The sequence below is a fragment of the Stegastes partitus genome, unplaced genomic scaffold (assembly GCF_000690725.1).
Source record: "Stegastes partitus isolate 25-593 unplaced genomic scaffold, Stegastes_partitus-1.0.2 Scaffold97, whole genome shotgun sequence".
NCBI lineage: Eukaryota > Metazoa > Chordata > Actinopteri > Pomacentridae > Stegastes > Stegastes partitus.
The window spans coordinates 723665-748614 of NW_007577828.1; the positions used below are offsets into that span (position 1 = coordinate 723665).

The window sequence follows — 24950 nt, forward strand, 5'->3', positions numbered from 1 at the left end:
GTGCAGAGTATTAGAGCAGTGGAAAATAATTTCAAGACATGTACAATATGCACACACCACTAACAGCGAAGGCCCTACGGTCTGTTGACCTTTAGTCAGTGTTTATCACGTAGAAGTCAGCCAGCAGTTTAAGAAACTTTGCTGAAATTTTGCTTTTCCATTCCTAACATGTGTTGTAGTTATTTCTCAAGACCATAAAACATTCCCATAAAAGAACAGTTCCACACTCGCTATTGATTGTATACAACACATTCATTATACATGCCTCAGGACACTCCTTCTAAGCTCTGGTCTGCATTAAAAGCCACACAGTGCTGTCATTAAGTGTTTTTTTTGTCACATTTTAGTATAAAGAGAGTCCAAAAAGGAAAGGTAAACGCAAATTAAAATGGGAGACAACAATAGGCATAGAGAGAAGAGACGGAGGAGGGGGAAGGAAACTCATGGAGGGAAAATCAGGAGGACTGCTGTCAGAGTCACCTTGTGGGAACAGTGAGTGTCCCAGTGAGGGATGTTTAGTACAAACCGGGCTAAAGAGGAAAGGACAGGGTTGGTGAAACAGACGACAGCCTGATGAAAGAGGAGGAGCACTTACAACGGAGCTCTGACAGATTGTCATTAAGAGGGACAGCTGCCTTTTTCCTTGGTGACTCTTATAATCTATAATCCACGCACTAAATAGACACACATATACATTCACCCACATTATCATTTATCCTTTGAGGTTCTGTGGTCCTATTTAAATTGAGATATTGGCTTCCAAGAGCAGCATGTGCAAATACAAGTGCAGCAAAAAAAAAAAGCATAATTTAATTTAATAACATCTTCAGTCGGCATACGGTTAAAAAAAAAAAAAACAATTATAAAAATCCTTGAAAAATATGAGAGGAAGGGAGATTTTAATTTTACGGTATTTTGCAGCCAGTTGTGTGTACAAGGGCCAGACACCTGTCACAGCGTATTTAATTATAACAGATACTATGAACTGTTGCCGTCATCGTCGGACACACGCAGTAGAGGTGGAGACCGCGCAGTCGGCCTTAAAGAGGAAGTTCAAACAACTGAAATGCGGCGTGCCTCTTGTTCCGACATGAATCACAACTTTGGTGTCAAATTATCTCCTGAAACGCAGACGTTCAGGTTGGACTTGAAAGATCTCTGTAATCATCGCTCCTCTCCTTAATGGCAATGAAGCGATAGCCTCTTAACTAGTGCTGTGTCACAGAGGTGGCATAATTTCACACAAACATGAACTCTTATGTGCGGCATATTGTAGTAGGATGGACCTTAAAAAAATCCAAACCTCTCCTTTAAACATACACCTGCATGCATGTTGCTTTGTATGTAGAAATGCACAGACTGAGGAATGAACTAATTAAACACACCCGCTCCTCTTTCCAGCGTACACACTGCTGCAAGTCCATAACACAGCGAATAATGGAGTGCACGCACCTAGTATGTATTAACATACTATAGCTTTAATATGCAGAGGGACAAAATAGAGAAGAAAGAACGACAGTGAGGGAGGGGAAGCATGTGACAGAGAGAGACGGAGGGAGGGCAAGAAAGGAAGATGGAAAAAAAAAAAACATGAAGAGAGCGGAATATAAACGCATGACAGGGAAAGAATGGAACGAAGGAAGTGGGAGAGTGATAGGGAAGCAGTGGAGCAAATCAAAGTAAAATTAAGTGCATTTACATATTTAGATGAGCGCTTCTAGTCAGCCTGTCTAATTATTTCATCTCCATTTTTCATTTGCACGCCGTTCGATCCGAAAGCAGCAGGCCGTGAGGAAAGTTTCTCTCTCTCCTTCCCTTTATCGCAGTCACTCTCGCCCCTCTCTCGCTCTCCTTCTGACTCTCCACCCCTCGTGGCCGTCTTTCGTTATCCGGGTCATTACCATACGCTTTTTGTCCGTTCGCACTTGTTCTTCCTATCTCCCTCACGCCCCTTGCTCCTGCTGTCTCTCACCATGTTTTATGCATACGAGGCTACTGCCCCACGTGTCCAGAAATGTGTGTGTGCGTGCGTGCAAAGGTTCACTATTAAAGCCGCCATGTTTTATGCATTGTGTTGTCCTGGCAAAGAGAAGTATGTCCAATATATGTGTGTGTGTGTGTGTGCGCGCGAACACCCATCCACCACTAAACCCTTCAAATTAGCATGAACCATGTCAAGAGCAGCCAAGCCACGTTAACCTTCTATCACTGATTTTCCCCTTTTCTTTATGCCTATCTTCACACTCCATAAATCTGTCTTTCTCCTCACTCTCGTAATCTTTCCTCCTCTCCCTCCTCTCTTTCTTCTCCCCCTTTGCCTCACCGCTGCTCATCACTTCGTTTTGCATCTCCCTTCCGCACAATGCCGCCTCTTGCTCCTATAAATGTCTCCCTCCCTCTGCATACATGCATACTCGTCGGCGCAGTCGTGCGAGCGTGCACGTGCGTGTGCGATAGCGAATCTTTGCTTTGAGGCCACGGCATGCGTTTCTGTTTATGTGAGCCTCTGCTAAGAGTTGTGTTTAGATGGAATTGTGTGTAGCAGCCAGGTTTGTGTGTTTTCCAGTAGAGTGTTTGTGCCTGTGCAGCACTTGCGCGTTCCAGCCAGTGTGTGCACACATGCATGCGAGTGCATCTGCTGGCATAAAAGGTTGTTATGTGCTTTAGGTGTTAATTGGTTGAGGAGCTTCGTTAATATTCTCCTTGTGAGCCTGCTCGTCAGGAACAGAGCCGGCAAACTGATGAGTGTGTGATTTTCCTCCAGGGAGAGAGCGAGAGAGAGAGAGAGAGAGGAGGAGAGAAAGAAAAAGAGAAAGAGTGACTTCAATGCAAAGACCCTCTGTAAGGTCAGAGAGAGCGAGAGACAAGAGGAGAGCAAGAAAAGCATCGCAAAAATGCAACAGAGGCAGAGAGAAAGACAGACAAGCAGGGAGGCGTCGGAAAAGCAACAGACAGTGAATGAGAGAGAGACACAGAGAGAGAGATGAAGGAAGGGAAAGAGGGACGTGATAAAAGCCATAAAGGGTTCCATTGAGGCACTGGGTGAAAGAAAAGATTATATCATGCAAGTTAGAAATTATCCCTTTGTTAGGCATTTGTGAACTGGCGGAATGAGGGCAAGGCTATTGGCACCGAACCCCCCCCGCCTTCCCTCAGCGAGGTGGCCCAAAGTTGCTTAATTCTAATCATCCATGCTCTGCCACGACAGCATAGCGTTAACCTGGTTCGGATCCTGCTTCCAGCTCCACATTAAATTATATAAAACATCCCCCTACAGAGCGCCCAAGAATGAAACATCATATAGGCTGCGGTCTTGACAGGTTGATATGAACATCAATAAACATAATCACACTCGCATACCTGGAAAGTACAGAGGAAGATAGCGGGCTGGTGCACACACACATATACACCGACGACTATCTGTCACACCTATACTAATCCAGGAACAAAGGAGAATTCCACACACGTAACACACAGATGCAAGCACATGCACCGGGAGCACAAAGAAGAGAGACTGACACATGCAGCGCAGCAGAGAAAACAGTGAGCAAAGAGTCGTAGTGTGTCACTGGGAGGTACGATGCCACATGGATAATGAGTGTTACTCCCAGCAGGTAGTTTTGTAGCATGTGGCTCACAGCACACACAGAAACACTTGTTAGGAAGCTTAGACAGTACTTTTTCAACTTGGCAGGTAACACTGTTTGCATTTATCTTACTGAATAAGGCATGACTGAGCTTAGCATTCTGTTGCATCCCAATGGATGGAGGGGGGCTTGCATGGTTATGCATAAAATATGCCTGTAATCTTATACTTAAAGTGTGTATCTCTTTATTGACGCATATGAGCACCGCGAGGGCCAAGAGCACGTTTAAGTGTCGCGTCTGTGTTGAAAAGCATTCCGCCTTGTTGGTCTGTATGCTCTGACACCTCATATCCTGCCGTTCTCTTTATCTGAGCAAATGTGAAAACCTGCAGCTTCATAGATTCCTGCTGTATCTTCCCCCGACTGCAAGTGTTACATTACTGTTTGCACTAGCAAGAGCCATTACCCCACGTGTCCTTTACCCTATTCAGGACTTTCATGTTGCCATAAGGTCTTTTGGCATCCGTTGGATCCCAAGAAAGAATGTGTGCAAAATATTTCTTGGTATTCATTATAGACTTTTGTACTTTTAGTTTTTTTTGTTTTTCTGGCTTTAATATGTATAATGGGGTTGAGATCTTCTCCAAAAGCTGTTGTAACCATGACACTGTTAACAGTAGAACAGAAAAATGCTTTAATTTCTCTCTCATATCTCAGCTTTTGTCAGAGAAATGTGCCAGTGTAAAAACAACTAATGTCAGTCATGCCATGCCATGTTGTTGTAAAGGTTACATGCAGCTGGTGGTTTGTTGTCTAGAAGTCTCTGACTTGAGTCTTTGCAGAACCTTTATTTAACCCTATTCAGGACAAGAAAGAATATGTGCAAAATAGTTGTTGGTATTGATTATAGACTTTTATACGATGTTAAATACATTTCCTTTGATGTATTTTTGGTTCCAAATGCATGACAAATGTTCCTCTTTTTATATTTTAAACAAATCTTTTAAAAAAAAGCAATACCTGTCACCTAAACAAAATGGCCGGGGGTCCAAAAGACCCCAAAAGTCCTGCATAGGGTTAAATGTGTGTGTCTGATGCACTGTTCATACATAGCCTGTACAACTGTTTACAACTGTACCGATGTTTCGGTCTGTTCAAACACTTACTAGTATTTAAATGCCACAGTCTCTGGTTTCCAGGCAGTGCTTCGACACCGTGTATTTCCTGGCATGTTCCAGGTCTGTGTCAAACTCTGGCCAGCTTTAGTTATCTACAAAATCATCCTTTAGTTCATTTCGTCAAGCAGGAACAGATATTGTGCAAAAAAATAAAAGCAAGAAACAGGGGTGGGGAAAATTAAGGAAACAGGATGACGTCACACATTTTGCAGATACATTTAATGTGCACATTTTGTATTTGCAGTGCAGTGTTAGTTAAAAGTAAAAGTTTCCTTAAATTGATAACAGCAAGGTGCTGTAACAACATTATGTCACAGAGTTCAGATGCACAATGGACTGTGTGGTTCGATATAATGTACAGTAGGAAAGGTGACACTGGATGCTGTGTTAATTACTCATCCTATCAGCATGTTTAACCTAATGTACAAGGACTAGGGTCCCCAGGGGCCCCGAGAGTAAATTACTTAAGAAAAAAACTATCATAGCAAAATGTGACGGGGTTAGCGTAACCAACGTCCTATCAGGCTCTAACGACATGTCAATCATATACATGGCACACTATTTCACTGTCTTTTCTTGTATAATGGAGCATAAAAACGTAACCATAAAACATTTTATTATGAAATCATGTATTGTATTTATGACTTGGACATTGTATTACCTCAGGAAGAGCAGAATATACGGCCACCGACGGAGCACAAATCTGCATCTGTATCCTTCACAATGAACGACAGACTGTTTTTTAAAACACCAATGATTTTAAATTATTAGGAATAAACTGGAGTCGTGAACAATTGGGATGACAGAATAAAAAATCATTTGTGAGATTTGACCAAAATATTCCTCTGGTGTCTGTGAGCTCCCCAGTCGGCAGGATTGAGAGTTTGTTTTCTCTCTCGCTTACAAACGAATCCTGTGCTGGGATTTTAAGAAAATGTTTTATTGTGCCAAGTTATTTAATTTCCAGACATCTCTTGGCATGAATTAGTTGTAAGAAACTCTTCTTTTTTTTTGACCCTTCTTCTAGCTTTTGTCCGCACTGATACTGAAGAGGAAGATTCCTTACTATGTGCTGCAGAGATCTAAATTGCAAATCTGGGTCACATTTGTGTACGGCCCCAAAAAAGTAACATTTTGTGTGTGTGTGTCTGTTTTTTGGATAAAAGCCTATGCATGTCAGAAAGGTTTTGTGTATTCTGTTTTTTTTTACATGACTATTCCATCTAGTGAAGGGAATTGAGCACATTGAAGGAAACAAAAGCAGGGCGTTTCTATTAAAGCAGAGGGAGCGCTTCAACCGGCTTCTTTGACTAGACTCGCCACCAGCCGTCGATCGCGTTTTCCGTCTTCAGTTCTTGCGGTGTGTCACTTAAGAGCGATGTGTTCTGAAATGCGTGCTCAGGTCTTTGCCAGGCTGGAAAAAAGAATCAGCTAAATTTGCACAGTTGTACAGTTGATGCATGGTAAATGCATAATGGGATGAGACAAATAACAGGATGTCTACGACGTCTACCACCTTTATGTCTTTCCTTCCACCCTAGAAAACCAGTGGAAAGACAGTGCCAAGTCTGTAGCCTGCCAAAAAGTGAGTTTAATCTCAGGGTTTACCGTAGATACACAGAACACAAAGGTGAGACAAAATAGTGTATTAAATAGCGCACTCCTTGCGAGTACATTGCCATCCAAACCATGTAATTTCAGACAGCCAGTGATTCAAATCCTAATATCTGTTTTGTATTCTTATTAGACTGTCGTGCTGTGAGCGATATTGACTTTTATTTATTTTCCAGACTCCACAGTCAACAAACGGTGAAAAATAAAGAAAATCAACACTTTGTAATCCTAAATTGTGTGAAGAAAGACTAGTGGTGTCATTCAAAACCTACCCAAATGATTGGGCCGTATTGATCCCTTTACCCGGGAGCATGAGGTGAGGAGGAAGTAGCCTGAGTTGTGCCTCCAGAAAATGCAGTCAGTGATAGTGTCCATAGATCGAGGAGCTGTGACTTTTCTAATTAGAGAGTTCAGAGCAAACCCAGTTGGATTAGCTAGTGCATGGCTCTAGGCTAGCTATTAACACCAAGTCAGCCAGACAAACAAGAAATCAGAAGGGAGGAGAGGGGAGCAGGGAGAGGCTGAATCAGCGTTCCAACATTACATGATAGAAACGCGCTCAAAACTAAGTCAACATAGGCGTTTGTATCAGAAAGAAAATAGCCTGTAATTTGGAATTTCTGCTGTTTTCCTTTTTTAAAAGGGTAAACACGGTGCATAAGGAATCGAGCCTGTTGGTATCGCTGAATCTAAAACATGTGTTTTGTTAACACTGAGGAGAATCCCACAGGAGATTACTCAACAGACAGATAATACTTCCTTGTGACTTTGGAGTAGTCTAGGAATTTGTGGCAGCTCCATAAATCACATTTTTCAAAAGAAAGAAGCGTGTGAATTCTTTTTGAATTGGTTTCAGAATGTGCCCTTTATCTATTTATAAATATCTGTAAATGTATGAGCTCACATATACATATACATCGATGTAACCTTGCTAATACTTGGATGTTCACTTGTGCTGAAACACCCGTGGGGAAATGTTCATTTGATTTATCTGTACTTTTCAGGAACGCATACCCTCCTTCACACTTTGCCAGCTAATAAACCCTCAAGATTCACGCCTACACAGACACATATACATGTCCGCCTCCCCCTTCCTCCTCGCCGCCGCCGCCGCAATCACCACCACCACATGCTTAGACACACACACACACACATATATGCTCCCAACCTACTTGCCCGCAACAACCTCAAGGGAGACATAAGAAATAAATTCGACACTTCCGCTTACCCAAGAAGCGCCTTAAGGACAAAGAGAAATTTAATCTTGGATAAGCCTCCCGATAGAATCTCTGCATTAGCCCTCTGCTGCTGGTTCACAGCTATCCCATCAACCCTTACCTCCCACACCTTGGCCCAATTCCCTCGCATCTCTCCTCCCCTACACTACTTGTTTATTTTTTTATTTCCTCTCCTCTGCCTCTCTCCAGCCGTCTCACCACTTCTTTCCCCCTCTCCTTTGTCTTTAGTTTAGCTCACTTCTTCACCTCACTACTAATCTTTTTCTCCTTTTTGTCCCTCCATCCTTTTGACAGTCCCCTTTTTTCCTCAACTGCTGTCCACTTCATGCCTTCACAGCCTCATTGGATTCTTCCAGCCAGTCTGCATCTCTTCATCTATTCCCAGTTGTGGTACATACTGTATATATCTATATTTCTGTTCCTTTCCCTTGTCGGAGTGCTTTAATACCATTGGTATTAAATGCTGGCACGACCTCCTCGGCATACTTAAGCAGGCAGGGATCCTTGTAAGGCTGTTTGAGTGCTTAATATTTTCAGCACGCTGCTGACTTAAGCCCCTTAAGTGCTTTGGCAACACTTATTCCACGGTGGCACCAATGAAGCCCATTAAAAATTTGATTTGGATGAGAGAGAGAGAGGGAGAGAGAGAAAAAAAGGAAGGGGGATAGGGGACACAATTTGCCATTACTTCCCTTCCTTCCGCACATACTGCGACAAAAACAAATACACCCATCAGGGGGTTGCCCACACAGGGACTTTGCAGACACACAAATTCACACATACTTACCAGTTGTACAAGGATTTGCAGTGTGTTCTTCTTTATGTCTGTAATTATGTCCTTTGTTGCTCTATAAAGCACTTTGTGATGACCTTATTTTGTTAAAAGCACTTGATAAATAAATGTGACTTTATTTGGCTTGATAATAGGGAGCAGTGTGTTTCCAATCGAATGCATAACGATGTTTGTAAATACATCCTGTCGCAGATTTGATAGTTTATGATCAGTTGATTAAGAACGAGTATTTATAAAAGTAAAACTGTTGCCTTTCAGAGTTTACAGGACAATGAAAGTCAAAGACGCAGTGTCTGGTGTAGCTAGTTTCCACTGTTGGCTTTGTATTGCCAGTTTTATTGCCAATAGCGGTGATGATATTACATGTGGAAATGAGCTTGAACAAAGGAAGTGCATTATGCACAACATGTTGATGCAAAATATACTGACAGGTCGGTCTACCTGTTAGTGATGATTTCTGTTTCACCAGTGTAAAAATGTGCAGCCGATACCTTTTAATGGGCCAGGTTCACATCAGCATTTCTCATAACACAGTCGTAGTTATGTTTATTTCTGCTTTATCCATAGCCACTTTGAATTACAAAACACACAAACGTGTACACAGTTCTCGTCAGCAGACAGCCGTGTGCATCCCTGCAGCCATAAAAACACCCATTTAACATAAAGAGGCACTATGATGTCTCTGTCACTGCCTGCATGGATAAATTAATGGGTAGTAGATAGTGAAAGAGCCAAATGTACACTCTGCTTCAGTCAACACTGGACAGTCAAGCACATTCACGCGCACACACACACTGCCTCTGTTTGTCAACCTGAAAGACGACCATTGTCGCTGCTTCCATCCACACACACACACACACACATCTCTAACCGTTACAAAATAGTATGCAAAATATGCAGACACTGATCCCCCACTGACACACACACAATCTAAGCAAGGGGAGGGAGGCCAAGGTTATATAAACAAGTGGAAGACAGAAAACAGATAGACAGATGGATGTGATCAACAGCGGTAGCACATTGGGATTATAACAGTTTTTATAGATCAACGGGAAGGAAGAGAAGCGAGTCGAGGACAAACTTGGGGAAACTAACCGCTGCGAACTGGATAGCTGAAGGAAGAGGACAGAGCGAGGGAGCTGGAATGGATAAACTAAACACAATTTAAGGAGATCAATTCGAACGAGCGACTAGACTTTGTTTCCGTCCGTCTTCTGCCGGCCTCTGACCCGCCAGACCCGAGCTGCTGGTTGCACACCAACACAGAGTAATTTTCTCAGCATCAGCCAGTTGACCGATGAAGTCAGCGCTGTAGGAAAGACCGGCGATGATCCGCTTTCAGCTTTGCCAGAAGTGTCAGGGCCGTCTCCGTTAAATCTCATTGTGTTTGCAGTGGCACAGAGAGTGAGAGAGAGAGTGGGCAGTGTGTAGTAATCTAAGGATGACACCCGCACTTTATTCCATCAAATAGTGCTCAGTGAGGTGTGTGGTGCAGTTCGTCACGCTTTGTCTATACGCTCTAAACACACACATTAGGCGCTCACAAACACACCGGATCTACACACTCCAGCAGACCAACAACGAATCAGGTCCTGACAATCAGCAGAATTCTGTCCGGACCTTAAACACAGCAGGCTTTCAGATTAGTGTGTATGAGTGAGTGTGTATCTGGAGTGCACCCAGGCGCTGACTGCACCCAGTGGAGCATGTTGGATAGGAAGAGTTAGGCAGGTCGATGCTGCGCGATTATACTGTCTGATAGCCTGTGATTATTCTGAGGTGTCTAAAATTACCATGTAAAATCACTGTCCATTTACGCTACAGTGTGTACATGATAGCGTATCGACAGCATTCTAGCATTCAAGCGAATAATGGTAGATACCTCGTCAGGATAATGTGCAAGTCTCTGGGGTAAAATAGCAGACCAAATACGTAATATCTGGAACTAAAGCTGCAGTTTGCTCAACACCTTCGCAAGTTGGTTATTCTACACAGGGCCGAGCACTCTTTATAGAGCAGTGCATGAGCTCAATGAATTTTATTTAACCTCAGCTATCTCCAGATGAGTTGCAGTTGGATTGTGTCTCCATCTCTCCAGAGCCCTGGCCAGTGTGGTAATAGCACAAAGGAGCACCGACTCGTTGTTTTGTTGGGTGAGAAGAGCTGAAAACCTTGTTTGACTCATTAAAACGCAATATGTTTGAGAATGAACATTGTTGCCCTAGATTTCTCTGTCCTTGAGGGCACAGCATTGTAGATAGCTCTATTTTAAAAGTTAGCATTCAGTCAACGCTAGATCGGATAAACTAGATTTCCTTTGGAGCACACTTTCTCAGGCTGTATCTGACTGAAATATGGCTGTATTGATGTTTTCTGTTCCTTGGAGCAGTGTTTTTTGACCTACAGGAGACAAGAAGCATATGTTGTTGTGGTTAACTGTGCAAGCTGATCGTTAGGGCTCCTTTTGCTCGAACTTGCTTGCATCTCAGTTTGACACTCATTCAGTTAATTGTGAAGTTGCCACCACCGAATACTATTACTGGTAAAGACTACAGTATTGCAGGTCTGCTTGGACACCTATGGTATTGGTTTTTCTGGTTTATCGATCTGAGAGTCTTAGGCTTTGGTCTCAGGAGGCTCAGAGCGCTGTGGTGGAAAAAAAAAAAATAGCTCGCCTATCTGTGTTCGCTTTGTTGCCGCTTTGTTTAGATGGGACGGAAACCCTGGACGGCTTTGAGCTTTTCCCTTTGTATGGATTTAAAACAATACGCGTCGTAAGTTCTTTCTAAGCAACACAAGGTGCTAGTCAACAGAGGAAATTTGTTGCTCTAAGCTCATCTCTGTGTGCATTGTGATATATCGCCTAAATCGCTCGCTCTGTTATCGCTCCGAGCTCTGGCCAAACGTCTGTGCACTGCACGCAAGCCCTGGCAACAAGTCAGTCCTATGTGACTTTGCAGCTAAAGCACTTTCTTTGCATGCAGCGTAGAACATAAGAGTGCTCTCTTTATGCGCTTTCCTCAAACAACAACTTCTGTCTGGTTGCACTAATGTAAAGCTGAGCAGTTAGCGTGTGCACGTGTCTGCAGCACTGCGGTTGAGAAGAAATCAGAGTGCACGCGTGTGTGTGCGTGTGTGTGTGTGTGTGTCTGGACTAGTTTGTCTATAGCAGTGCAGGCAGGGTCACAGAGGAGCCATTGATCAAACGCACACGGCCACATACACATTCGCACATATATACACACACACACACGACTTCTCAATACACAATGAGGCCTGTCCGAAGCTCTGTCCTCTGCCGCCTCCTCCCTGCCCCCTTCTCTCTGGCCCTGCGCAGCCTGGTCCTGGTCCTGCTCTGCTTCACTCGTAAGTCATGCACTCCCGTCGCGTGCTCGTACACACACACGTACAGATGAAATGAGATGTGCAGTATTGATTGCGGAGGAATACTCAGGTGTCATTACAGACTAAATAACTCAGGGAAACAAGCACATAATGTTCACATGTATACACTCATTTTATATTCTATCCAGGATGGGGGGCAATTTAGTGTAAGTACAAGCTCTTTGTTCATGTAAATGAAACTCCCCGCAGATATACCTCTAAATGTTGCAACGTAATGTTTTTGTTAATAAAAAAAAAGATAACGGAATTTTGAATACGATAGTAATTGGTGTAAAGTGATACAGAATGAGATCCAGTGCAGTGCCCAGCACATGACCAATGGGGGATAGCTCATGATGGAATCGTGAAATGAGGGCTTCAGATGAATTGTTCAAAATGCTGGTAATTAAGTTAGAATTGGTAATTAAGATTAAGTACAGAGAGAATATGATGACAGGAGTGTATGCCCAGGGGGTGAAAGGACTGGGGGAACGAGAGACCAGACAGAGAAAGAGAGGGGACGGGTGGAAAGCAAAGGACTTAAATGAAAACAGTAGCAAATGAAAACAGAGAAAGAAAGAGAGATATAAGAGTGGCTGAAGCCTTTTTCTCAGCTTTTCTCTGAAGAACCTAATAAATTAAAGTTGGACCCTAGAGTAGGAGAGATATAGTGAACCAAACGGAGAGGTTTCTTTTTTTTTAAATAGAAAGGGAATGGAGGGGAGAAAGTGAAGTGCAAGACACCAGTATCTTTTTTTTTTTTTTTTTAAGAGACAGACTGACACAAGGAAAGAAGGATTTGGCCTGATAGAAACTCATACTGTATGTGAGGGAGGAAGGGAGGGAGCAGCAAAGGCAGAAAAGAAGAAATAGTGAGACAGAGATGGAGAACAGTGCAGTCTGTGTGTGTAGGGAAGAAAGACAGAGATGGAGGGGATGGGTACAAAGATAAAACAAGAGACAAGGCCTCAAAAGGAGCTGCATGAGGTCGAGATCTGAAACCAAGAGTCATAAAATTGATTGAACACAAGGCAGAGATGGTAAGAAAAAGCAGTATATGAAGCGCAGTGAGATCAGTGGCGGAGTCGCTCGGTGCTATTAATACCTCCTGTCATTATTATTATGCATTTAATACATGATGGTATTTTTTTATCGCTGTTGGTTGGTAAACATAGCACAGCTGCGCACAGTGCTGTCTCCTCTGTGCCAAAATCTAAATCCAGTGGTTTCTTTTTTTGTTGTTGTTGCTGTTGTTTTTGCACATTAAATTAACAGAAGGTTTGTGGGATGTTGTTGGGGGTGACAATGGGGGAGTGAGTGATACAGTGAAAGAATGAGTGTGTGTCTTGGCAGTCAGCTCGGTTATGTAATTCATGCCAGTACAGCAGTTTTTAATGCACGTGTGTGCATGCACGAATACATATACGTACTCGCTTGTGCACGTTTCACACCGTTTCGCGCAAGCGCACGCACCGTTTTAAATCATGCACACATCCGTGCATTTCCTTTCTCCCGCATACACATCCATCAGTGACACACATATCATGTGCACAACGTGTACACACAAAGGGAAGGCAGCCATGTGGTGGATTTTGAAGGGGTGTTAAGACCAGTGCTTTTGGCTGTGGTGAATCTCCAGTGTGGTTGCTGTCGTGTAATAGCCCTGTAAATTTCCTTTAAGCCGCTGTTGGGGTGTGTGTGGTGGCCATTGTCGCAGGGTTGTTGGGGCTGTGACAGACCCGGGCCATAAAACGCTGCACAGTAGATAGAGCTAACCAGCTTTTGGCTGTCAGAAAACGAGAGGAAAAAGAGGGGAAAGAAAAGGGAGAAAGAGATGGTAGTTTGTGAAGGGTAAGAAGAGGTGACTAAGAGAGTAGAAAGAGTAATGGGATGGGTGGACAAGAGGAGAGGAGAGTGCTCAGGCAGATGCAGTGCAGCAGGAGAGGGGAGAAGAGGGGATGGGGCAAGAGAGGGACGAGGTGATTGAAATACGCCGAAGGGCTGGAGAGACATAACGATGCGAAGGTCAGAACGATGCAGGGGAAGGAGGAGAGGTGGTGCAAGTCATAAAGGGTATAGGTGATGAGATAAAGAAGACAACAGATTTCAATGCAGAGGATGGAGCCAGCATTGCCATGGGAGGAAAAAAAAAAATCAGAATGTTAAAAATAGGATGTGAAATATGTAAATAAATTAAAGTGAAAGTTTCTTGTGAGAGGTCAAGAGTGAAAAGAGACAATTTTATGCTGAATTTGCTGATTAGCAGTACAGTGCTAACAGTACAGCAGTGTGTGTGATGGAGAGAGAGAGAGCTCCATGAGAAAATGTCTAAAGTTTCTAGTGGAGAGAAGGCAAGATTACGAGAGAGAGAGAAAGAGAGAGACAAAAAAAGAGGAATAGAAAGTGGGGAAAGGGCTAAGCTTTATGACAGGCAATTAAAAGAAGCAAAAGTAGAGAAGAAGATGAAAGAAGGACGGGGGAACCTAGAAATGTAGTCTTTTGCTCAACTCATTTGTTTTGTCCTCTTGTCCATTCACTTCTCTCACTTTTTTTTTTTTTCTCCCCGTCTTTCACTTGCTTCCTCTCTTCCGCTCTTCGCAGCACACTATAAAAACAGCATGATTATGCTGCAGACTTGAGCTGCAGAACAAATCACATTTAGCGAAGGAGAGTGTGGAGATAGAACCAGCAGAGAGGCAGGAAAAGATTCCCACTGAGTCGCAAAAAGAGAAAGAATGAGAGAGATTGCAAGGGGAATGAAAGCATATTGCAGTTCGGAAGGAAACTATTGCAAGGGCAGGAAAAAACTACAAGAAGAAAGAAAAAAGAAGGAGGGACAGGGGTGAAGAGACAGCAGCTAACAGGGGAGAGAGAAAGAAAGAGTTGCAACAATTCTCCTGAGGCCCAGGGGAGAAAGAGAGGAAAGGGGACCTTTAGGACAGCACTAATGAGAAAGATGCATGATGAACGATGCAATAAAAGATAAGGGAGATGAGAAGGAGGAAGAAGACGGGAAGAAAAGCGAAGGGACGACGGAGGGAGGAGGAATCAAGGATTAGATCAGGCAGAAGGTGGGGAGGAGACGAATGGAGAGACTGCGGGTTTAAATAAAAAAGAGAAACAGGGAGATGAGAGAGTGAGATTAGACACGAATGCAGCGGGAGGGAAGAATTATGAGTTGTGGACTAAGTCAAAATGAGGAGAGGGGGGCTACACTCAAAAAAAAAAACGTGAAGAAAGGCTGAGCGTAGGAGAGCGCAGAAAAAAGGAGGACAGGAGAAAGCGACAGAACGAAGGTAATGAGAGAGATGACAGCGAGATTTGTAAAGGATTATGTATTATTTATAGAGGGAGATTTTTTTTTTCCTTGGCACTGGATTTGATTGGCAGAGTTCTGGCTCCCCGAGAAAGATAGAGTGATAATTTTAGACCAGGAAAGAGTAAGAAGAGGGGAGAGGGAACGGGGGGGAGAGTTGTGGGTCTGCAGAGGGAGGTATGGAGGAGAAGAACCTCAAAGTCAGCTATTTCATAGATTCAGTACACCGCAAAACTCTGTGATTAACCTAGAGCAAGTGTTTGTACACACACACACACACACACACACACACGCGCGTAAACACTGCAAACTTCATTTGCATACATGCTGTGGAAATCGGCTCGCCTCGCAGACTCGGGGGATAACGGGGGGGAAAAAAAAAATGTACATCCAGATGGGAAGAGATGGAGAAGTTGCCAACGGACGACCCCATATGAGTGGAAACTATGAGCTGCTGTTATTGTTTTAATTAAAGCAGTAACAGCATAAGGGGTTATGCATTGTAGTCTCCTGCATCGATTCCGTGGCCAGCATGCAAAGAAAACACAAGCTCTTGGCTCACCTCCAATTGTAAGATAATGACAGATAATGAATAGGGAGACAGTGGCTACACTGCTTCAAGGATACATGGGGGCTTGTTTGGGGCAAATGGAGACACTTCATCTCTTATGTGGCTTGTATTTTTATATTTATTTTTTGTTCCGTCTCTACCTTTCTCTGCCTCTCAGAGACATGAAGAGAGAGAGAGAGAGAGAAATGAAGGGAGAGTGAAACCAAGAGAGTGGGACGCAGCAAGGTGGTAATTCAGCCCGCTAACCCTGCACCACTGAGGCAGTTTCTAGAATTTACCGTGACCAAGGGTGAGCCAGCAGTCCACCTGGCTGCCTCCCAAATCCCCCTCTTTAAACTCTCCACACCTCCTTTCATCCCCTCTCTCTGTCCCTCTATCCTTTGCCTCCCTTGGCTTATAATTCAACCCCATTGTGGGACCATTAGGACGGGCCCCTGAACAGCCTTGTCTTATGAATTTGTGCTCCTATTATTTATTTATTTGTTTATGTATTTTGAAATGATGGCCCTTCTCAGATGTCTATTGATGTAGTAAATAAAGGCTCCTTTTTTTTTTTTCTTCCAGGGCTGTGACAGCAGGGGTAGAGGCATTTCAAATGATAAGAAGCACCAATTCACTGCTATGAAATACTGCCCCCGCTTGGTTGGAGAGAGAAGTGATTGTTTTTTGTCGCTCCTGCACTTGTTTTATTTAACCGTTGATCATAGACGTCAGTGCACTACCATGATATTCATTTCTGTCTGCATTCTCTCTTAATATGAGTCAACGCTTGTGGGGTATTTTATTATAGGCACACATTTTAATGGGGCCGAGATTAATACCTCTGTCACAGAGGTTGATTCGCTTGCCCTCCTTCTCATTCCCTCTGTGGATTGTGCTATGCTGGTGATCAGAGGCACAGGCTCATGGCCTTGATGTGAATGGCAGCCTATAAAATCTACAGTCAAACTAAAGTGCTATACCCAGCTGCGTTACGAGCAGGAGTGGGAGAATATGCGCCATCTCTCGTATATTTCGTCCGGCCCCCACCAGCTGCATTATTATACCCAAACCATCACTTCCTAACTCCCCGCTATGCTTTCCTGGTTAGAGCCCTTACTCCCCCGCCGTCTCTTCATTCCTCTGTTCTCTTCACCCAAATTGATCATCCACCAGCAGCCAGCAGGTGTTTCTGGGCGGCATCCTTCAGCAAGCAACGGCAAACGCCAGTCATCCCGCTTGCAGCAGCCGTTAATGATATTTAATTTTTATTTATCTTTGTCGCTTTTGTTTGTGCTTTACTGCCATGCCACTGCAGCTAATTTCCTTTGAAGGGGTGACAGCTGTCAGGAGAAGTGGGCGTACAAATGGACAACTAATTAGTTTTTCTGGCCTCCTCCCAGAAGCCAACTTTTGACCGCTTTCTTTGTCTGGAGTTGCTCTCCCACTTGAAGGCCTCTTCGTTCTGATGGGTCACTAATCACACGGAGACACTGCAGTGACTTTGTCAGGATGCACAGTAGCACTATTACAATTACCACTGTTTAAAACAATGGTGGCCTATCCCAGTTGCTATGGTGATGAGTAATAACAGCCATTAGAAAAATAATTGGGATGGCGGTGGCAGGCCCTGATGGCCCCCGATATGAATCACAATATTGATGCAGAGAATGGGAGCAATAATGACTACAATTAGTGGTAATTGTCAAGATTTTTTCTCGGTTCCATAGAGTATTAGAGTCTCCTTTGTCTTTATTCCCTCTTGGTTTCTTTCTGTCTTCAATTCAATATCCACTGTGTCTCTGTGTTTCCCCTGATGTGATGAATATGTAGGCTTTCAGTATTTCATTAAAAGAGATTAAAATCAAGAAGAGAATTAGATTTGGATGAAGTTGGAAGGATCAGATGGTGTCAAAGTAGCTTAATTGCAATATGCCAACCCCTGCATATGCACTCTGAATGCACATGCCCACCTATTGTACTTGTGTGCACATGCACGCCCGTGTACGCACGGAAACTTAGGATGCACTCAGTTGCAGATATAGACATTTATTTTGGCCCAAAGCAGTCAAGTCAGCAACTTCTGCTACGGCAGCTACCATCTGTTTGTCTCACAACATTTCCTGCCTTCTGAAGGTGTTTTACAGAGCTGAGAGACACCGCTAGACTCAGCAGTGAAATATATATAGTCCCGCCATCTTTATCGGCTCTTCTCATTGCCTGCTTCATCACTGTGCTTCAATATTGATGTCGTTCTTTCTCTAAATCCTCCCCACGGCCAACACTTTGCCAGGGAGAGAGGGAATGCAAATGGGAATGCAAATTGGTAAATACTAGTTTGGGAAGCCCAGAAAGCTGGTACTCTCTCCAAGGCAATCACATTCCACTCCTGGCTGGAACCAAATGACTAATTGCTCCGCAAATCATTTGAATTCAGACGACGGCGCTCTGTGTCCATTGTGCTCAGCGGGAGGTGTGACTCAGCCGAGTCATGTCAACAGCCTGACCCACAAACATGCAGGGTGCAACAATCAGAGCATAATCAACCTCCTTATTATTGACTCTTGGGCTGTCAGCAACATCAAAGAGGCACCCTGGTTTCTCAGCCCCCTTGTCTAAAACTATTGGGTTTAAGGGCCAGACATGTTTGTTTGAAAGTTCATGCGAGAAAGTTTCTGTGAGTTTGACTGTCTGTCCTCATTTGTTCGTGCCTACTTTGTGGAGCATCTCATAAAGGTGTGTTTGTGGTGCTCATTCACGGGAGCCAAAGCCGGTGCTCGAGCCCAGTTTCTGAATGCATGTAATAAGAACCATTACATTTGGATAATGGAGTGTAATCAACTGGTTTAGCTTCCACCTGGATGGGAAATGGCATTGAGAACATGTAAAGCGTATTCAAGGCTGCCACTGGTCTCTCATAGCGCTGCACTTTGGCCCGTCTCTCATAAAGCAAGACTGCAGTTTAAGCTAATAATGCACACGTAGGCAGCGTGTAGATTATCGGGTGTCTTTGTATGTCTGCGTTGCTCCCAGTTTGTCCACTCAAATGTGTGTGTGTGTGCTCGTGCGTGTCTAAATTCCAGCAGACCAACAGCCACTTAGAGATTTAATAAGGCATTATGTATTCAAATGTGTGTGTTGATGCATTCTGCGAGACCAGCCCGAGGCGATACGGCTGTTTGTGTGTGTTTGCGCATGTAAAGAGATGAATGGCAGTAATTATAATCATCCCTATTATAATCGTAAGAACACATTGCTCATAAGGACCCTCTTTTACTTGTTGAGTTCTTCAAGCGTCTTTCCTCTCGCTCTCCATCTCTTTATCTCCATCACTCCGTCTCCTCCTCTCTTTCCCTCCCCCTCTCCGTTTCTTCCTTTGTTGTGTCCGCATGATGAATGGCAAGTAAATGAAGGATGTTTTAAGTACCTTATTTTGAAAGATTTTATCTCAAGAGAGTGGTGAATGGAACTTTTTTATTTTATTTTTTTTTGACTCTGCATCAGTTCCTTATCCACCTCTCTCCCTCGTTTTTCCTCCCCGTCGTCCCACCTCTGTATCACTATATTAACGTCCATCTCTCTCTCTCTCCCTCAGCCCATTGTCAGGCGGTGCAAGCGGAGAATGTGACAGTCTTGGAGGGAGGTACGGCCCAGATCTCTTGCCGCCTGCAAAACTATGATGGATCAATTGTAGTCATCCAGAATCCCCGTCGGCAGACTCTTTTCTTCAACGGCACGAGAGGTGTGTAACTGCATGCACATTTATCTGTACGGGCAAACCCAATCCATCCATGTCTACGCGTTGCCCTCGATGGCATTTGAAGCCAGCCTTTCAGACGCATTAGCACTGACTCACCAACACTCGCATTTTACATTTTTCTTGTTGCAAATGTCTTCACTTTGCCTTTAAAGCGATTTCACATTAAAAAGTCAGATAACTGCCAAGTTAGATGGATTTGCCCTAACAGTGTGACTGCTTCAGCTGTTTGAACAGCATAGTTTGAAGCTCTCTGCATAATCCACTGTTAACCCTGGTGACGAGATCAGAGCTTATTAAAGTCCTCATTAGAGTGTGGCCTTGGCAATCACATGTTTTTTTTAACGGCAGCTTTATGGCAAATTATTATTGTAACCAATAATATAATGAAGGCAGATTTCATTGATGGCCTCGGGGTAGGCAAACACTAGATGTTTTTTTTTTTTTTCTCATACTAATTAAGGGCAAAAGTTGCCACCTTAGCCAGATTTTGTGTAAGTGCTGCTAGGAAACCTCTGAGCAAAAGAACAGTGATCAAGGATATTAAAAATTGCCTTTGAAATTTGTGTGTGGCAGCTTAATTGAAGCAAAAAAAGCATTATGTTTTGTGGTTTAGCAATCGACATTTATGCTCTGCATAATTTATGTGATGTGACATTAGCTTGGGCTTAAGGCTACGGTGTCAAACTCTGGCTTTAAGCGTTGAGGAAAAAATGAATTTGGGTATGTGCTGGTTCAAGCTTATGAGACACTGCCAGCCTAGCAACCTAACGAGTACCTCGGCTTGGGTTAAAAACAGAAAAACAGCACTTGAAGTATAGAAAACCAGGACTCCCTTCTCCTTTATATGAAAACAAGTAAGTACCTGATCAATAAAGGTTAATCTCTAATGCTCGACAGATGCAAATACAGTACACACACAGATAAAAATCTCTAACAAAATCCAATTAGGGAATAAGCCATCCACTATACATACACTGTAACTTCTTATTAGCAAAGGAGCAGCACAGATCTATGCACAGGGTTTGAAGCATATTGTTTTGCTGGGTTCTGCACAGCATTGTTATTTTTTTTAAAAAATCATATTCAAAACAAAGTCTGCAGTGATCCAGTGTTGAAATTATCTGTAACCGGTGGGCTGAGCAGCCAAACAGAAACAGCAAACCTCGCTGAAAAAGCACTTGCTCATCTAAGGAGCTGGCTGCTGTGCAAACTGCTCAACAGTGTCTTTTGCTGGACATACCGAGATCGAATTTTTTCTCTCTCCTGAACACACAGAACGTTGTCTCTCTTGTGCTTGACTACGCCAAAAAGAAGAAAACTTCACTGCTTAGTTTAGAGAGAAACAGCGAGAGAGAGAGAGGGGGGGAAAAAAGTCTGTTTGCTGAACTAACTTCACTCAAGCTGCTGTAGCTGAATGTCGCTGAGCTCCAAAGTATTGTACACATTATTATTTTAATCTCAATCTGCTACTGTTGCTCAGGCCATAGTTTTGAACTGTCAATCATCCTTGAATCCATATTAATTGAGTTGAACTCAGTACCAGACGACCACAATTTTAGCCGAATATTATGATAATACAGTGTTTGTATTGGAGTCATGGATTTTAAGCTCCCGACAGATAAAGATTTTCATGCCAGTGCTCGATTCACACAGCCTTAAACTGTCTTTCTAGTGTATAAAATGGCAAATAATTCCAATCGATAGAAGTGTGGTGCACTAAGTAGGGCGATGTTCTCGAATGTGTTTAGCAAAAGGACTAATGTTAATGAATGGCTGTTAGCTCTGTAGCAGACCTTGCAGTTAAATCTCTATATGATCAGGAGCAAGTTCGTTTGCAGCAATAATCGCACATCACGGGGTTATAGGAAGGTAAAATATGTTCAAATTCATTAAAAACTGCTCGTCCCTTTGTTTTTAACTCCAAAAAAAAATGTAAAAATTAGGAGTCAAAGTCATATTTCATTTATTCTCACAGTCTTATAGTACGCTATTTATAAATACGAATTTTGCACTGAACACATTTTTCAACTTTCTAATCAGTAGCTAGCACTTAGTAATTACACTGGTTCAGCGATTGAGACTCCCACGCTTCTCATGGGAACAGTCTTTGACATTATAGCAGTCACTAAAGATTTTATGAATAGAGTTCCAGGATTTAAATAAAATACATGAATGCATAAACGTTGCACACATAATTGTAATATTTACAGGTACAGAGCTCAGATCCGTTTGTTGTACACACTTTTCCTTCACTTGTTAGCTACCTCGATCGATGAGCAAAATTATTAGGGCAGATGAGGTTGCTTGTTTGCGAAACCACATTTTCTGCTCAGATCAGCGCTACGGCTAAGGTCAGACGGACGGAATCGTCTCGTCTGCTCTCCCGCGAGACGTGGACTCGCGCACCTCGGAAAGCAGGATGAAGCCTAATCAAGACAAATTGGTAAAAGACTAGAATGAAAGACACAATTAAAGATAAAGAAAATAAGAAAAAAGGGTTAAGAAAGACACAGCAGCAGAGAGAATAAGAATAGAGAGCATCAGGCTGTGAAAAAAGACACTACAATTGGAAATAATCCAAAGTTTAGGCAAGGTATGAAGTCTCGATGGCTACCCAGAATTAATTTGGCTCTTGTAAGCATCGAAAACTCTCACCGGGGACGTTTTCTGAGTGTGTAAATGACATCTCACTTGATCCCTTTTTACCTTTGCTCCATCACTTTCCTATTGCCCATCTGCCGCCCAGACCACGGGATAACAAACCAAGGCCTCTCTCTGCCGTTCTATTCCACACTAGCTGCCCACAAATGGAGCTGCTGCAGAAAAAAAAAAAAGTGCAGCGAATTAGGCTGCCTGTTTTGCAAGCGAGCAACCAGTCAGGGGTGTGTTTTATGAGATTGTAGGGACAGATAGCTATAATAGAGCAGTGGAACTAACCAAATGGACCCTTTCTCCTCAGTGGTCCATATCTCTATTTCTCCTCCTATTGCCAACTCTGCCCAGCATGCAAATGAGATAGGACAATAAAGGTGAACTTGGACTTGAACAGAAGTCTGACATTTAGTTGCCATTTAGTGCAGTGAGGAAAAAAAAAAAGATTTACCTATCTGTGGGGAATAGCTCTCTAACAATGCTCTCGCTGCCATCCGGTGGAGGGGAAATTTGGGGAGTGGGGTGGGGAGATTAGTGTGGTGTACTTTCAGGAAGAGTGGGCTAACCACATTGCTCCGGGCCGCTCTCTCAGTCTCCTGTGGATTTCTGTTCCTATCTATGTAATATTTTAAGCCACCTGCTGCATTATGTATTTATATTACTTTATTCTTCCTCCCCACTGTTACTCATGCATACACATGCATCCAAAAAAGCCAATGCCAAGGCCGCTCTGTCTGTGTTATATTGTTAATTGTGCTACAAGAGGCCCGGGCGTTACATCAGGAAGTGTCTGCTTTTCTGTCTGCGAGCCAAAATCCAACACAAAGGATGGAGGAGAGGGACGGAATAAAATAGAGATGAAGAGCAAGGGAGGTTTCATAGTCAAGTCAATACAAAGTGAGTCTCATAGGTATTTATGAGAATCTATAGACATTGAGCCACTGTCACCCGCGCACTGTTATTAGCGTTATTTGTTATTATCAGCATTTTCTCGCCATTGATTCGACTCTTTCTTTAGCAACAAAAGGAAAAATTGTTATATGTTCACCTCTCCTTATCCTTTCTGTCGCTGCCTTCTCTTTGTTTTTTCTCTTTTGTGCATCATGGAGTCTGTGATTGTAGCTTCTGAGGTTCAAAATCGGTTGTGGAATTGTTACGTTTAAGTCTGGTGTCTTTCCATAGTCTGAATAACAGTGTTTACTCCATGTGTAGTATTTAGCTCATCTCTCACTTACTCATCGGGGCTACACCACTCAGTGTAATAGCTTCCTGAAAATAACTTTAGTTGCACAATAAGCTCTATTTGCAAAGTACTTTTGAACAGAGTTACCAAATTCTTTACAGCAAGTGAAACAATAATGATGAAAACCTAATAAGATGAACAATAAAAATGCGAGACACTAATTAGAAATCGGCTTATAGAGGAATAAAGAAAGCAGTTACAAAGAGAATGAATGAATACATTCTAGTTTAGGATAGTCCAATCAGTGTTTGGGAAAATGAACAGTGCTTCCCCTCAAAGCTGGAAATGAGAGAACCAAGACATCTGTTATGTTGTATCAATGTACAGCCTGGAGCTTCTCCGTCGAGACTGACTTTGCAAACTCTTTCTGAACTTTTTTTTATATCAAACCAAGCTTTAGACTTAGCTGCACTATCAATTCCAGAGCAGCAAATCATCTGCGGTGCAGTCACAGCTGCTATTTCGCTCATGTTTTGCAATTTTTTCCTCTGCAGAGCTGTCCAGGGGAGTGACATCACAAATTAGAGGGTGAAAATTCACTCTCGTTCCAGACTGTGAGAGATAGAACTGACTGTTTGCTAATACAGAGCAAACTATCTTGAGGCCAAGGAATAACTGATTCCAAAGCTGAAAATATCATACACTCAATTAAAGCAGTCCTGGCTTCTCTTGTGCTGTTTGATATCCTTTTCAATTACTGCCTGTAAAAAGGTAAATGTACCGTAATTTCAAAGGGTCCATCCATCCATTTTCTATGCACCACCCTGTCCTCTGTGTGGTTGTAAGGTGGGGTTGGAGCTGACACTCACATTCATACGGACAATTTAGAATCACCAGTTAACCTCAGCATGTCTTTGGGCTGCGGGAGGAAGCTGGAGCACCTGGTGAGAACCCACACTGCACGAGGAGAACATACAGACGCCACACAGAAAGACCCCAGGCCGAGATTTGAATCCAGGACCTTCTAGCTGTAAGGCGTCATCCACTTTCCTACCGTGCAGCCCAATTCCAAAATAATAAAATCCAAAAAACGTACTAGTATTCATACCTGCAACCAGACCGGGCCATTGTCATTGAGCTGCAGAGCCGTAGTGCACTGCCTGTAATTCTGAACCAATCTTATCAGCAATTTATGCAAACTGTAGCAGCAGACAGTTCTTTCTTGGCCTATAAATGACCCTCAACATAAAAATCTTAACTGGTATTACTTTGCATACTTGTAGTTTGTTCAGGTTGCACTAGCCAGACCTCTAAATCGCTGCCCACATGGAACACAGTGTACAGTTAGGAACAAAAAGATTACACGCACTTGTGAAGACCATGAATATCATGGCTGTTATGAGTTTTCAGTGAATCCTTTAACTTTCAGTTTCCTATGATGTAATCACTGAAAGGCGTCTTTGTCACAAAAAAAAGAAGAGAAAAAAACGGATTTTGGTTCATTTTGTGGATGTATTATAGACCTTCTAGAAATATGACAAATTCTGCTTCGTCAAAAATACACATCCAGCTTGAACGATCAGTTTTAGTGATGTAGAAAGCTTTGCTAATCAAACTTAACGTCTTAATTGCATGGACTCTTAACTTCTCATCAGACTAAGCCACAAACACCACAATTCATCCCGATGGTCAAGA

The 24950-nt window shown here is 43.0% G+C and overlaps 1 protein-coding gene across 4 annotated transcripts in view; it reads left to right on the top strand.

The window, feature by feature from the left end:
• cadm4 (cell adhesion molecule 4) overlaps positions 1-24950 on the top strand; it is a 151155-nt gene that overhangs the window by 101074 nt on the left and 25131 nt on the right. Inside the window, exons 1-2 of one of the 4 annotated variants that reach the window (XM_008277409.1) lie at positions 9441-11776; positions 19256-19402. In XM_008277409.1, the coding sequence (XP_008275631.1) occupies positions 11680-11776; positions 19256-19402 (244 nt within the window). In that variant the 5' untranslated portion in view covers positions 9441-11679. Of the gene's footprint in view, positions 1-9440; positions 11777-19255; positions 19403-24950 lie in introns of those variants that run through there. The other 3 variants (XM_008277407.1, XM_008277410.1, XM_008277408.1) reach the window with 3 other exon arrangements.